This window comes from Palaemon carinicauda, chromosome 22 (assembly GCF_036898095.1).
Source record: "Palaemon carinicauda isolate YSFRI2023 chromosome 22, ASM3689809v2, whole genome shotgun sequence".
In the NCBI taxonomy this organism is placed as follows: Eukaryota; Metazoa; Arthropoda; class Malacostraca; order Decapoda; family Palaemonidae; genus Palaemon; species Palaemon carinicauda.
In genome coordinates, this window is record NC_090746.1 from 100,573,782 (window position 1) to 100,590,495 (window position 16,714).

General features: G+C 41.3%; 1 protein-coding gene across 1 annotated transcript in view; it reads right to left on the minus strand.

The window, feature by feature from the left end:
- Positions 1 to 16,714, minus strand: part of eIF2A (eukaryotic translation initiation factor 2A) — a 36,307-nt gene that overhangs the window by 19,577 nt on the left and 16 nt on the right. The window contains exons 1-4 of the mRNA XM_068346577.1: positions 16,593 to 16,714; positions 12,809 to 12,953; positions 9,834 to 9,952; positions 7,194 to 7,293 (exon numbers count right to left, since the gene is read on the minus strand). The exon at positions 16,593 to 16,714 is cut by the window's right edge and continues 16 nt beyond it. Coding sequence (XP_068202678.1) covers positions 7,194 to 7,293; positions 9,834 to 9,952; positions 12,809 to 12,953; positions 16,593 to 16,608 — 380 coding nt within the window. The 5' untranslated portion in view covers positions 16,609 to 16,714. The remainder of the gene's footprint in view (positions 1 to 7,193; positions 7,294 to 9,833; positions 9,953 to 12,808; positions 12,954 to 16,592) is intronic.

The following is a 16,714-nucleotide window of genomic DNA, read 5'->3' on the forward strand; positions in this document are numbered from 1 at the left end:
TTATCATATCTTTGTTATTTTTAGTTGGATTTATGTTTGAAGTTGAATGTTTGTAAGCCAGCCATAAGTCACAGGAACTAAAAAATAAGTGGTTGATTATTTTATTTTTTTCAATTCCTTTGAAACACCAAAGGACAGTCCCATATAGTTATTATCCCTTAATAGCCATCAATGCCATTGGATTTGTTTATCATTAATTTATTTTTTTTCCATCAAAAGAGCTAAGACATTCTATTTGCTCAACTGGAGATGAAAATGATAAACTATATTTAATTTTATTACAAGTTGTAAACATGCACATAACCCAAACCGAAGTCAAGATGGTAACCCTTATGTTTTTGAGATCTTTAAAAACAAAGGCTGGCTACTCTTAAATACTATGTAGTGATGGAAAATTGTTATAATATGTTATTTTCCTTAGTAAAATAAATTTTTGAATATACTTACCCGATGATCATGTAGCTGTCAACTCTGTTGCCCGACAGAAAAATCTAAGGTCGGGATACGCCAGCGATCGCTATACAGGTGGTGGTGTACACAACAGCGCCATCTGTCGAGTAGGTACTCAGGTACTTCTTGTCAACAAGAACTCAATTTTCTCCTCGGTCCACTGGTTCTCTATGGGGAGGAAGGGAGGGTCCTTAAATTCATGATCATCGGGTAAGTATATTCAAAAATTTATTTTACTAAGGAAAATAACATTTTTCAATATTAATCTTACCCGATGATCATGTAGCTGATTCACACCCAGGGGGGTGGGTGGAGACCAGCATACATGTTAACATTAGAAGCTAAGTATCCCGTATTTCATTTTAGCAGTTATTCAAAATAACAAACATAAAATAAATAAGTACCTGGTAAGGAAGTCGACTTGAACCATTACTCTGCCTTTTTAAGTACGTCTTCCTTACTGAGCCTAGCGATCCTCTTAGGATGCTGAGCGACTCCTAGGTGCTGAAGTATGAAGGGCTGCAACCCATACTAAAGGACCTCATCACAACCTCTAATCTAGGCGCTTCTCAAGAAAGAATTTGACCACCCGCCAAATCAACCAGGATGCGGAAGGCTTCTTAGCCTTCCGTACAACCCAAAAAACAACAATAAAAAGCATTTCAAGAGAAAGATTAAAAAAGGTTATGGGATTATGGGAATGTAGTGGTTGAGCCCTCACCTACTACTGCACTCGCTGCTACGAATGGTCCCAGGGTGTAGCAGTTCTCGTAAAGAGACTGGACATCTTTGAGGTAAAATGATGCGAACACTGACTTGCTTCTCCAATAGGTTGCATCCATAACACTCTGCAGAGAACGGTTCTGTTTGAAGGCCACTGAAGTAGCGACAGCTCTAACTTCATGTGTCCTTACCTTCAGCAAAGCATGGTCTTCTTCCTTCAGATGAGAATGGGCCTCTCTAATCAAAAGCCTGATGTAATAAGAAACTGCGTTCTTAGACATCGGTAAAGCAGGTTTCTTGATAGAACACCATAAAGCTTCTGATTGTCCTCGTAATGGCTTTGTACGTCTTAAATAGTACTTAAGAGCTCTTACTGGGCAAAGTACTCTCTCTTGTTCGTTACCAACCAAGTTGGACAGGCTTGGGATCTCGAACGACTTGGGCCAAGGACGAGAAGGAAGCTCGTTTTTAGCTAAAAAACCAAGCTGCAAGGAACATGTAGCCGTTTCAGATGTAAAACCTATGTTCCTGCTGAAGGCGTGAATCTCACTGACTCTTTTAGCTGTTGCTAAGCAAACGAGGAAAAGAGTCTTCAATGTGAGATCCTTAAAAGAGGCTGATTGAAGCGGTTCGAACCTTGCTGACATCAGGAACCTTAAAACCACGTCTAGGTTCCAGCCTGGTGTGGCTAACCGACGCTCCTTTGAGGTCTCAAAAGACTTAAGGAGGTCCTGTAGATCTTTGTTGGTGGAAAGATCTAAGCCTCTGTGGCGGAAGACCGCTGCCAACATGCTTCTGTAACCTTTGATCGTAGGAGCTGAAAGGGATCTTACATTCCTTAGATGTAAAAGGAAGTCAGCTATCTGCGTTACAGAGGTACTGGTTGAGGAAACTGCATTCGCCTTGCACCAGCTTCGGAAGACTTCCCATTTTGACTGGTAGACCTTGAGAGTGGATGTCCTCCTTGCTCTGGCAATCGCTCTGGCTGCCTCCTTCGAAAAGCCTCTAGCTCTTGAGAGTCTTTCGATAGTCTGAAGGCAGTCAGACGAAGAGCGTGGAGGCTTGGGTGTACCTTCTTTACGTGCGGCTGACGCAGAAGGTCCACTCTTAGAGGAAGAGTCCTGGGAACGTCCACTAGCCATTGCAGTACCTCGGTGAACCATTCTCTCGCGGGCCAGAGGGGAGCAACCAACGTCAACCGTGTCCCTTCGCGAGAGGCGAACTTCTGCAGTACATTGTTGACAATCTTGAACGGAGGGAACGCATACAGGTCTAGATGGGACCAATCCAGAAGAAAGGCATCTACGTGAACTGCTGCTGGGTCCGGAATCGGTGAACAATACATCGGGAGCCTCTTGGTCATCGAGGTAGCGAATAGATCTATGGTGGGCTGACCCCACAGGGCCCATAGTCTGCTGCAAACATTCTTGTGAAGGGTCCACTCTGTGGGGATGACCTGACCCTTCCGGCTGAGGCGATCTGCCATGACATTCATGTCGCCCTGAATGAACCTCGTTACCAGCGAAATCTTTCGATCTCTTGACCAAGTGAGGAGGTCCCTTGCGATCTCGAACAACTTCCTCGAATGAGTCCCTCCTTGCTTGGAGATGTACGCCAAGGCTGTGGTGTTGTCGGAGTTCACCTCCACCACCTTGCCTAGATGGAGGGACTTGAAGTTTATCAAGGCCAGATGAACTGCCAATAGCTCCTTGCAGTTGATGTGAAGTGTTCTTTGCTCCTGATTCCACGTGCCCGAGTATTCCTGTCCGTCCAGTGTCGCACCCCAGCCCGTGTCCGATGCGTCCGAGAAGAGAAGGTGGTCGGGGGTCTGAACAGCCAATGGTAGACCTTCCTTGAGAAGAATGCTGTTCTTCCACCACGTCAGGGCAGACCTCATCTCTTCGGATATAGGAACTGAGACCGCTTCTAGCGTCATGTCCTTTCTCCAGTGAGCAGCTAGATGATACTGAAGGGGGCGGAGGTGGAGTCTCCCTAACTCGATGAACTGGGCCAGCGATGAAAGTGTCCCTGTTAGACTCATCCACTGCCTGACTGAACATCGGTTCCTTCTCAGCATGCTCTGGATGCGTTCTTGGGCTTGACTGATCCTGGGGGCCGACGGAAAAGCCCGAAAAGCTCGACTCTGAATCTCCATACCTAGATAGACAATGGTTTGGGATGGGACGAGTTGGGACTTCTCTATATTGACCAGGAGACCCAATTCCTTGGTCAGATCCATAGTTCATCTGAGATTCTCCAGACAGCGACGACTTGACGGAGCTCTTAAAAGCCAGTCGTCCAAATAGAGGGAGGCTTTGATGTCTGCCAAGTGAAGGAATTTGGCAATATTCCTCATCAGTTTGGTAAACACAAGAGGTGCCGTGCTTAGGCCAAAGCACAGGGCTTGGAACTGGTACACGACCTTTCCAAAGACGAACCTTAGGAAAGGTTGGGAGTCTGGATGGACGGGGACATGAAAGTACGCGTCTTTTAGGTCCAACGAGACCATCCAGTCTTCCTTCCTGACCGATGCTAGGACCGACTTCGTCGTCTCCATTGTGAACGTCTGCTTGGTGACAAAAGCATTGAGAGCACTGACGTCCAGCACCGGTCTCCAACCTCCTGTCTTCTTCGCTACCAGGAAGAGACGGTTGTAGAAGCCCGGGGATTGATGGTCCCGGACTATGACTACCGCTCCCTTTTGTAGCAAGAGAGACACCTCTTGTTGCAACGCTAGCCTCTTGTCCTTCTCCTTGTAGTTGGGAGAGAGGTTGATGGGAGAAGTTGCTAGAGGGGGACTGCGGCAGAACGGAATCCTGTACCCCTCCCTTAGCAACTTCACAGACTGAGCGTCTGCACCTCTGTTCTCCCAAGCCTGCCAGAAGTTCTTGAGCCTGGCTCCCACTGCTGTCTGGAGAGGTAGGCAGTCAGATTCTGCCTTTTGAGGACTTGGAACCCTTCTTCGATTTGCCACGATGACTGTCGGCACGGGTACCTCCTCTGCTGGAGGTTCTGCCACGAAAGGGCGGGATGAACCTAGACGCTGGTGTGTCCATCCTAGGTCTAGGCACGGAAGGTAAAGCTTTGGCCTTACGTGCGGAGGACGCCACCAGGTCATGGGTATCCTTCTGGATCAACGAGGCAGCCATCCCCTTGATCAGCTCTTCCGGAAAGAGACACTTGGAAAGCGGAGCAAACATCAACTCCGACTTCTGGCATGGTGTGATCCCCACAGACAAGAAGGAGCAAAGGTGATCTCTCTTCTTAAGCACTCCAGACACGTACGAAGCCGCAAGCTCACCAGACCCATCCCGAATGGCTTTGTCCATGCTAGACATGATAAGCATGGCAGAGTCCTTATCCGAAGGGGAAGTCTTTCTGCTTAAAGCTCCCAAACACCAATCGAGGAAGTTGAAGATCTCAAAAGCACGAAAAACTCCCTTCAACAGAAGATCCATGTCAGAAAAGGACCAGCAAATCTTAGATCGTCTCATAGCCAGCCTGCGGGGAGAGTCAACCAGACTTGAGAAGTCGCCCTGGGCAGAGGCAGGAACTCCCAAGCCGGGTTCCTCTCCCGTGGCATACCAGACGCTAGATTTGGAAGCAAGCTTGGTAGGCGGAAAGATGAAAGCAGTCTTTCCCAGCTGCTTCTTGGACTGCAACCACTCTCCCATTACCCTCAAAGCTCTCTTGGATGAGCGTGCGAGTACGAGTTTGGTGAAGGCAGGAGCTGCTGACTGCATGCCTAAAGCAAACTCGGAGGGAGGAGAGCGCGGGGTTGCAGACACAAACTGTTCCGGATACAACTCCCTGAACAGGGCAAGGACTTTCCTAAAGTCTAAGGAGGGAGGCGTAGACTTGGGTTCTTCTAAGTCGGAGTGCGGATCGTCCAAATGCGCAGCTTCGTCGTCATCAGATACTCCATCATCCGAAAGCTGAGGAGGAAGTGGCAAAGGTGGAGCAGAAAGCTGAACGGCTAAATCCGGCAGCACGGGTGCATGCGTAGCTGCTGCGGATCCTACATCATGCCGCTGCTGGTCAGTCTGCGAGCTGGCAACAACAAAAGCGGAGTGCTGGTGCGTGGGAGGGACTGCCGTGGGTTGCGGAGCATGCCGCATGGGTTGCGGAGCATGCCGCATTGCGTCAAAACACGGCAGCTTGACAGCACCTTCCCACTGCTGATGCGGTAGCTCACGCATGTCAACGGAGGGTGCAGCATGAACATGCGTCTGGCAGGGTCGACTGCGCATCGGTGGTGGAGCTCTCACAGGTGGAGTGTGGGAGCAGGCAGCCGCAGTATCTGCTGAGCGCACAACCGTGGCAGGTTGTAGGTTAACAGGTGCAGTGTCAACCTTCTCAGCACGATACTCCTGCATGAAGGAAGCAAGCTGAGACTGCATAGTCTGCAGCATGGACCACTTAGGGTCTACCGTGGTTGGTGCGGCAACAGACGGAGTAGTTACCTGCTGCGGAACCACTCTACCTCTCTTGGGAGGTGTGCAGTCTTCGGAAGACTGCGGCGAGTCCGAACTGACCCAGTGGCTACACCTGGGCCGTTGGACTCGCTCGGAAGGGACCTTACGCTTGAGAGGTCGTGAGACCTTGGTCCAACGTTTCTTCCTAGAAACTTCTTCCACAGACGAGGAATGATAGGGCTCATTCGTCTGTTTGTGGATGGGACGATCTCTGACAGATACGTCCGCAACCACTGAGGGTACATCCGTACGCTGATCAAGGCCTGTCGAACCCTTTGGTCCTTCGACATTGCTTCTCCCCTGGGCTTGGGAGCTTGCAAGAGGTCCCGGACTGGGAGGACGACTGGCACGAACAGATGTACCCTCATGCGCAACACTGACACTGACACTTTTCACTTCACTTGCACTCACTACACTTCCCACTGCACTTTGCGCTTTCAACTCTTTGACATCGGCCAAAAGTTGATTCCGGTCATTAGCTAATGACTCCACTCTGTCACCAAGAGCCTGAATGGCACGCATCATGTCCGCCATGGAGGGTTGAGCACTAGTAGCAGGGTCGGGAGTCACCACTACAGGGGAAGGAGTAGGTTGAGGGGCATGGGGAGAGGAAAAATCAAACGAGCGAGAAGAACTCCTCCTGATCCTATCCTTCTCTAGCGTACGTGCATTCTTTAGGAATTCGTTAAAATCGAATTCCGAAAGCCCAGAGCATTCCTCACATCGATCTTCCAATTGACAGGATTTACCCCTACAATTGGAACAAACGGTGTGAGGATCTATGGAGGCCTTCGGAAGACGCCTAGAACAAGCCCTAACGCTACACTGCCTGTACTTAGGGACTTGAGAATGGTCAGACATCTTGAATTCTTGAATTAGCCAAGGGGGAAATCCAAAATCTAGCAAAGTTCATTAACAATTAATCCAAATCTAATCAAAAAGCTTGATAAGCTAATGATAATAGTTCCTGAATAGCGAAAGCTAAAATCTAGAGCGAATACATCACCAAAATCGTGAAAAACAACTCCAGAAACAACAGCGTATCCAAGTAGGTCTTGCCGGTGGCACGACAGAGGAAAAATTGAGTTCTTGTTGACAAGAAGTACCTGAGTACCTACTCGATAGATGGCGCTGTTGTGTACACCCCCACCTGTATAGCAATCGCTGGCGTATCCCGACCTTAGATTTTTCTGTCGGGCAACAGAGTTGACAGCTACATGATCATCGGGTAAGATTAATATTGAAAATTTATAAAGATTAAATAAAAAATCTTAGCCATTACCGAACTAACATCAAATTATGTTTTGGATTAGAACATAAAAAAGAAAATTCTTCAAAAAAAAAAAAAAACTACTGTATGCCATTACATACAGATAAAAATATTATCAAATCAACCAGATACCACACTTAACAAATATACCCAATTGACTCCATTAAAGAGGTAGTTGGCAAAAAAAAAAATTAAAGCCATGAATTGCAATAAAACAAAGTTATTCAATGTTCACTATCAGTCTTTCACTAAAAAGATAAAACTCAAAGCCTTACCAATTAGTCTGACTCTGCTGGAAGAAGGCTTTCAACAATTTCTTTCCTGTTACATCATACACATTCAAGTTTGGTTGCACTTGACTCTGGTCTTGAGTCTCTGAAATATAAATTTTGTACATCAAACAGCAAACCATGAAAATAAATAATAACACAAAAATTCAATGTATTGATATAATGTTAATGTGAATGATTAAAATCTTCCTAATCGGGTAGTTGAATCAGTAGATCTTCAAAAGTTCAAACTCGCAGCAAATGTTTTTATGTTGAACGGGCTTGCATAAGTCCTTTTATGGTTTATAAATTAAATATCTGCTTTCATGTTGTTAAAGTTTTTAAAATATTTTATTTTAATTTTCATTACTGTACTTCTAATATCATTTATTTATTTCCTAATTTCCTTTCCTCACTGGGCTATTTGTCCCTGTTAGAGCCCTTGGGCTTATAGCATCTTGCTTTTCCAACTAGGGTTGTAGCTTAGCTAGTAATAGTATAAAAATAAAATAAGGAATCTCATATCACACATGACACTGTCATCGCAAAAGTTGTTTCCCACTTTCTAATGCAAGCCTTTGTTTATATGCCACATGCTCTCTTTCCTATTTTAGTTATCAAATCTCTTTTGACTTTAACAGTACCTGTTCAGATTATTGCTCTAATTTCTGAAGTACATCCTTTTTGCTTCCTAACTGTATAAAACATAATGACAATTTAATGGAATTATGTCCCTATCCTTAACTTCCTCCTGAGTTCATGATAGTATCATGTCTTTTAATTTAAACATTATTAGTTGAGCTCAAGAGCAATAAAATTCTTCCAAACAAGTAGCATCCACCAGATTAAACTTTTCTACATTCACTTTGTGGAAATGACCAAAGGATTATACAGTTTGATGTGAGTTACTTTCCCCTATACTTGCAAGCTTTGTAACTCTTCCAGCTTGTGCTTTCCCATAATCTTGTCTTGTGGCCTGATTGGTAATGTCTCTGTCTGGTGTTTGCCAGACGGGGGTTCGAGTCCTGCTCAGACTCGTTAGTGCCATTACTGTATGCAACCTTACCATCCTTGTGAGCTAAGGTTGGGGGGTTTAGGGGAGCCTATAGGTCTATCTGCCGAGTCATCATCCCTGGTCCTAGCTTGGGTGGAGAGGAGGCTTGGGCGCTGATCATATAGTATATGGTCAGTCTCTAGGGCATTGTCCTGATTGCTAGGGCAATGTCACTGTCCCTTGCCTCTGCCATACATGAGCGACCTTCAAACCATCCGAGAAGTGTCTAACACTCGTGGTTTCATTGAATGAATAAATGAATGCTTTGAATTTGAGGCATATGGCCTAGTGCTATGATCTGGGAAACTATTGTGTGCCACCATGAAAAATGACAAAATGGATTCATCTTCAGATCATATTTAATTAAAATACAGTAGATCCTCCGGTTCCTACGACATGCTGTAACTTACACAATACTATCCTCTTTAATATACCAAATGGGAAAGATATGCCTGATCCTTAGCTTATTTAAAAAATCCTCAACTTTTCACTATCAGTCAAGAATTGTAAACCAAGGGCTAATATTAACCGTGAGGGTTTCACCTTTTACATTATTGGCAAGAAGGGGAAACATCCACCTCTCTTGACATTTCCTTAAAATTTATGACTTGATTGGTCTTTTCCAATCTGAGTGGAGAACATTTTTCAAATAATAAATATCACATAAGATGGCTTCTTTTGCTTCCCTTTTTACTACCTCATCAACATAAATTACAACATGAAACGGAACCAAACAGCTGGTACTGCTACTGTGGCACCGTAGCAGTACCAGCAGAACTCGGTTGAGTCCCTTTCCACGATGGGAGGAACGTAGAGAGGAAAGGTCCCCTTTTTTTTTCATTTGTTTGATGTCAGCTACCCCCCAAAATTGGGGGAAGTCATATCATGTCAAATTACTTTCACCTACTTTTCCACACAAGTTCCAAAGCCTAATTCAAAGTTTGAAACTCTGCAGTATATATAGGACACTGAAAAATTTCCAGGATTTTATCTTCTTCCCCTAAAAAGAGAAGTCATGAACTTCTTCATCTAATCTAATAAAAAATTCTTTGATGATCTTGGACAACTAAATCCTTCTATATCACATCTTATCTTTATCAATCTGGTAGCATTTCATTAGCAATTAGTTCATTATGCATGTTGCATAAGATTTTTTATAATTCTGACCATCTTTTACATTCAGATCATCCAGGACAGTTCCATCGTGATCATAATACTAGGCATGCAGGTAATTCTAATAGTCAGGCCTTTTCCATTCATGAGGCTCAGATGAAAAGGTATAAGTGAACAAAAGGCAAGACTTAAAACTAATCTGAATCCTGCTCTTTGTTCTTATACTGACTCGACCCTCGGCGCCCAACACCTTTTGATCAGGATGTGCAAAGTGGCTGTTATTGTGGATGTCCCTCAGAAAGGAGAGCATGCCAGCAAGAGGAAAAAGTTCACTTATATTACTGTATTTCTTTTCTTAATTCTGAGGTCATGGTAATGGCACTTCTGACCCAATACCATTTTACTTTTCAAAGATTCATGGATATACACTTCATTCGTTTCTTTCATGAAATACCCAAGAACTAAAAATTTGTACTTACTGACATATGAGTCCCATACTGCCAAGTAACTTCCACTTGGGGAGAAACATAGTTCCTGACCCCTGGGATGTTTCAAACATCCTATTCTCTCCCAAGTAGGTGAAGAGACAACAATGACCCTGTTGAAGTAAGAGAAGACTTACTAGATACAAAATATTAACCCTTTTACCCCCAAAGGACGTACTGGTACGTTTCACAAAAGCCATCCCTTTACCCCCATAGACGTACCGGTACGTCCTCGCAAAAAAATGCTATAAAAATTTTTTTTCCATATTTTTTGATAATTTCTTGAGAAAATTCAGGCATTTTCCAAGAGAATGAGACCAACCTGACCTCTCTATGACAAAAATTAAGGCTATTAGAGCAATTTAAAAAATATATACTACAAAATGTGCTGGGAAAAAAATAACCCCCTGGGGGTTAAGGGTTGGAAATTTCCAAATAGCCTGGGGGTAAAAGGGTTAAGAAAGCCAAAATACATTACTTGTGTGATTACATAATATACAAATCATACACTTCTCATGAAATATTCACTTTATACTAAACAAAGTGATATCAAAAGTGATGACATATTTACTACAGACAATACATAAAGTGGTATCCAAAGAGCAAAACACTCACTACTCATTATACTCATCAACTACTTCAGCCCCATTTCTATATCTCATTTAATAGTAACTAAATGGTTACATCTGAAAGTTAACCCAGCAGTATAAGACCTTAGAATAATCTTAGTGTCTTAGCAATCTGAAAATCAAAGATATAATCTTAATTATACAATGCAAAACTTGAATTTTATTGGTAAAATTTGTTATTTCTATACTCATCAGATGTTCGTATTGCTTTGTCCTTCAAAGTTGACTCAGTATTGATATTACCCAATAAAACTAAAAATTTCCCACTTTCTTTTCCAAGATGACATCTGGTAGTTAATGGCAACCCAATTCAGTCTCGCAGTTGAAACTAATATTCTATCTTTTTGGGGTAATTAGTTATTGGAGAGGAGAGCAGACATGTATATGAACATTAGGGGAGTATAGAAATAACACATTTATTTTTAAAACATTTATACCTAAGAACCTCCTCTGATGCCCACATTGCCACCACACATTCTGATAACAAAGTTTAATTTATACACTAGACTCGCCCGTTAAGTCTAGTGCCTCGGTATCAAACAGTTACAAATATGGTTAATCTAAATACCTCAAGACCAATTAAATTCATCCATGAATAAAACTACAATAAAGTCAATTTTCATGACCAGTAATCTAGATGAGAGAACCATGATTCTTCAAGATAATGTTTAGCAATACCAATTTGGTGAACACTGAGCTACAGCTAAAACTCTTTCTTGAGAAAGATTCTCAAAAAACCTTCAACAATTTAACTGCATTTCTAATCTAACCAACAAGTCTTTCTTCTAAAACTTGGAGGCAACTCCTTGTGACCCTCTGTGGCCAATTTTTTAACCAGAAAAGATAAGCATTTTGACAAAAAGACTATTTGACAGCCTAACCCCACAGCACAAATTAAGAACATTACCCAGAATGCCTGCAGTTTTAGCCTCACTGATTATATATATATATATATATATATATATATATATATATATATATATATATATATATATATATATATATATATATATATATATATATACATATATATATATATATATATATATATATATATATATATATATATATATATATATATATATATATATTACAGATTCTTTTTTCAGTACTGTATTACAAAATGAGCTACATAGAGGGGTTTGTATCAACTTTATAATTCTGATAATAGTAGCTGACATTGTAAATCAACTAAGGATAATCTCCTGCTCCTAAACTGGGGGAAAATTACAGGTAGACCACATCATTCTTATAAGGGCGCCACATCGTATAATATGCGAGTTGGTCTTTTTTTTTTCTCAAAAGTTCATGTCACACTGCTGTTTAATCATTACATTTCCTTTGATAATCCAATTTAAACTGAGCCGCTATGATAAAACTTAATGCTAAGATATTACAAGCAAGCTCTAAAGATTTCCTCATAAAATTACAACAAGGTATTTGTTTACAAGAGCACGCTCTCCAGTTACTCCAAAATAATGCAGTCCTGCATCTCTCCTCTTTTTTTACACTAATTGGGAGGTTCTTTAAGTGCTGGGAAAGCAAAAAATAGCAAGTTATATTGTGTGAGGGGGGAGGGGTTGGTGGAGGAGGTACTAACCGACCAGGAATCAACATCGTTAACATAGTCAACCAAAGAGAAGTTCGTGATGTCAGCGAACATTTGGTATATATTCAAAATAGATACTAAATTAAAAATGGAGTAATTACTCAAAAGTGTCATTATTTGTGAAATGTATATTCTATATTTGGTAAATATTTAAATATTTGATATAAATCATATTAAAGTGTATTTTGAGAATGACTAGTTTTCCCAGACGACGTTTTGCTACACTAACGCCATCTACTGACTACTGCCTAAGGATGCCTGCCAATTTCCCGCCAATGAAAGCAGTCATACGCTGCAAAAATAGTCTTTTCGTAAAAGGTTTCTTTAAAAAAATAAGATTTATTGTCAAGTATTACCAAATAAAATATACAATTCACAAATAGCGACACTTTTGAGTAATTGATCCATTTCTAATTTAGTATATATTTTGAATATATACCAAATGTCCGGTGACGTCACAAACTTCTCTTTGATTGACTGTTGACGATGTCGGTTCCAGGTCGCTTATACCTCCTCCACCCGCAACATATCTTGCTAATTTTTTTGCTTTCCCAGCATTTAAAGAACCTCCTAATTACTGAAAAAAAAAGAGGAAAGCTGCAGGAATGCACAATTTTGGAGTAATTGGAGAGCGTGCTCTTGTAAATAAATACCATAAACAAAACGAAAAATTCCATAACTTCATCTAAAGTATTAAATTGAATTACTCTACAAAAAATCTCAATACATACTGTCCATCAACAATCCATGCACATCTCTGTCCATTTTCACTAAAAGCAAATGCTTTCACTTTGCCTTCATAGCCACCAAATCCTGTGGAATTCTTTCCAAAATCCGGGGCTCCGTCGGCAAACTGTAAGCCTGTAGAATCATGAACTGGAATGGAAAATAAAAAACTGATTAACTACAGTAAGAACTTCTAAATCTATTTCAATACAGTACTTCACTGTTAACACTTCATAATATTACATATCAATATCATTAATAGTAAAGTCTAAGGCTACAACAAAAATCACAATTTTAAAAGTATGCCTGCACAGTAATTTGCATTTTTCCTAACTACAAAAATCTGAGTCCTTTAAATATGAGATTCTAGCACAGCTGGAACTCAGCAGCTATCCCTGTCACAAGATTTATTTTAATGCCAACCTCCTACCCTCACTTTTAAAGAGATGGTGGCTCCAAGCCTCCAGCATTTTAAGACAGTTCTTGTACCTTGGTTAGTGAGAATGTCGTTGTTGGGATCATGAGAAATATACCACCACTTCCCCTTTGAAGAAAATAAGTGGTGCAACTAGTGTGTTATAGGTGTTATGAATGTTTTTCATGTGGCAATTTAAAAGTTGTACTTTTAAAATGATAATAAAGACTGAAGCTAAATATGCCTCTATAAAACCATGTTTCAGAAGGATAGCTTGTCAGAGGGCCAACTCAGGGATACTGTACAGTCTTCCTTAAGAGCAAAGTACGGATACAAAGTGACGAGGGATTCATAACCCACCCATGTAGGTAAAGGTAAGAGTTTTAGTAGGTTAGATCATAACTGTTGGTTTCCATTTTGAAGTACTGTACAGCATGATTTTTCAATTATAACATCTTGTAAATTTAAAAAAAAATTTATAACTTGATATAAGAATTTCTGCCAAATTACTTCTTCTGAATAGTTCAAATTACCTATAAATATACCAGGAATACCCATTTTCTTTGTTAAGGTTACTGCAGTATCATAAAAATTTACTTATGTTAAATATACTCTTAACGAAAAGTCTCGATAATCAAAATATCTGTTGATGTCAAGTGTTATTCATAAGAATGCAAGTATATAGAAATATGCCTACACAGAAGGTATCTATTTTTTATTTTTCATAGTTAGCGGAGCTTATTTCATGCAAGTTTCCCCAGAAGCACCCTGTTTTTAAGTAAAGCTAATTTAAAGTTTTATTCTTAGGATAAAGGGGTCATAGGGAGGTGGGTGGGCAAAACCCAACCCACTAATAAAAATGACAAGGTGATTTAAGACAGGTTAGGTGGGATTAAGATATTCTATATCATATTTCCTTAATTTTCTTACAACTCAAACTTATCAGCAACTTTAGTCTCCATAGAAAACGGGGAGGTGAACATAGTTCATTCGGACAAGGTAAGTTATGAATATGGTAGTGTAAGGTGGGGTCACAGGGGGCATAGCCCCCAGTAGGTAAGGATACGGCGGTAAAATTTTAGATATATATATTACATTAAATATTTATTTGCGACAAAAATTGGGTGTCATTTTCTAAGGAAACGAGCTTTTTCCATGGGGAAAAGTTGGTTTTTCCTAGGAAAGGTTTCCCCGACGGTAAAAACAGTAATACCGTAAAATGAGGCTTTACATTCTGTCCCACCGAACTACAAAGGCTCTGAGAATTGAACAGGGTCACACAGTGGAAATCTGATCCAGTTCTCATTTTATGACGGTACTGTACCGTAAGAGACCGAGAGGCGAATGTAATTCATTGAGACATGGTAAACTAGAGGGGTGTATGTATGATAGCGGCCACCTGTATGTATGATGATGGCTGACTAAGAATACAACAGTGTAATGGGGGTCACAAGGGGTAAGTAGGTAAGGACATGGCAGAGCCTTTGAATACCAGAGGCCAGTTCCTCACGCGTTGATTAAAAATGGACATCAACCAACCTAAACTTTCCCCCTAACCTAACCTACAAGATGTCCTTACCTACTTACCTAACGGGGGGCTCACTCCCCCTAATACCCGCCTTACACTGCCGTATTCTAAACTGGACATAATACATCAGGTGGCTGCTATCGTACATACACCCCGACATGGCTTGTAGGTTAGGTTAGGGGGCGAAAGTTTAGGCTAGTTGGTATCCATATTTTAAGCTCGCTAGAGAAACTGGCCGCTAATATACAAAGGCTCCAAACTAAGAGTATGGCTCCTAGGTTAGGTTAGGCGGACAACCTCAGGTTAGGTGTTCTTGTGTGTATTTGTAAAATGTGGTTTTCCAGTCTGTCCCAATGAACTACAAAGGGTGCGAGAGCAAATATTGTTTTATGGCAGTGGTCATAATGCATAAACAACGTAAATAAATAACAGTGGTAGAATATAATGAACAGCTCGCGACAAAACACCCCTATGATAAGATCAACTGTGATCAGGTTAATTTTAAATGAGGTTAGACAACATTCGAACTAAATAAGCAAAGAGAATTGCGAGGATCCTTCCTAACCTAATCTGGGTTTTAGACTTCAGTTAACAAGTCCACCGTAGACATAATACACAGCCATATCCTCTACCGGTGTGATGGTCTGAACGATCCCCCGGTCTTAGAATTCTCCTTGATAATCTGCGCATGCGCGAACATTACCGTTTGCCACTGCATACGAGGTTGATGTTTTATTTTCCTGTAATGTTAGCGTGCGCAGCTCAACATTACCGCCTGCAAGTACATACGAGCTTGATGTTTTATTTTCATGCGAGCAAAGCGAGCTAATGGTGGAAAAGAACCATTATACAATGTCAAGGAGAATGCTGAGACCGGGGGATCGTTCAGACCGTCACACCGGCAATAAAGATGGCTGATTTTTTCTTACTAGTTTAAACACTGCAAATGATGAAATTGCAAGACCTGGTGACATTACACTAAAAAAGATGATGGTAAATGTCCAAGAGAAGGCCGCACCCGTTTTTCAAGTATTAACGACGAAAAACGACCAGATTGGTGTTGCACATTGCATAGAAACATGAGGAAATTAATAAAAAAGAAACTAAGAATTACTCTTACACACAAAATGTAAGCTTAAACCTACTACTACAATTATGGGGGACCCCAGTGGGAAGCGGGGATTTTGGGTAGGGGGAAGAGGAGGAAAGTGATTTTCGGGGCACTACCGAACCTAATACAACCACCTAACCTAGGGCCCTGTACCCCCTACCTAGGCCTACCAGGGGGGCTCCGACCCCTCTTAAGGCCACAGGGAGTTTTGGGGCCAAACGTGTAAGACGTCATAGTGGACTAATTTGTCTGCGGATTATAGTAGTTACAGTGCTCATTTGAGCTAAAAACAAGAGTCAACAATAACAACAGACTTAGAAAAATTCTGGAAGACAGGAGTAACGTGAGTTTGATAGTCGATATTTCGACTGTTATTGAATTTCACAAAATTATCTCACTCGTATACCACTATTTACATACATTCCTACACATACTAGTAAAAATACATTGAATATCACTGATATCTTCATGCTGCCCTCTCCTAGACATTAACCAAGATAATTTAAATTTATGGTTTTTCTGAGTCAGTCTACAGTATACCGCAAATTTTCTCAGCTCATCAATCCATCGTCTTCTCTTCCTTCCCCTGCTTTCTTTGCAATTTCTAGGGACTCAATCTGTTATTCCTAATGTCCATCCATTATCTGCCATTCTGATTATATGTCCTGAAAAATGTCAATTTCGTTACTACATGTTAAAAAAGCAGCTACAAAGATAATTAAAATCGAACATTACTTGCAAAGTGTGTCATAATGACAGATTTCCTGGGACCATGCCGCTAGTTACAACACGCCAGTCGGGCCGGGTTAATGGAAGAAAAAATCGACCAATCAGGGATGACTTGGCGCACAGATCTA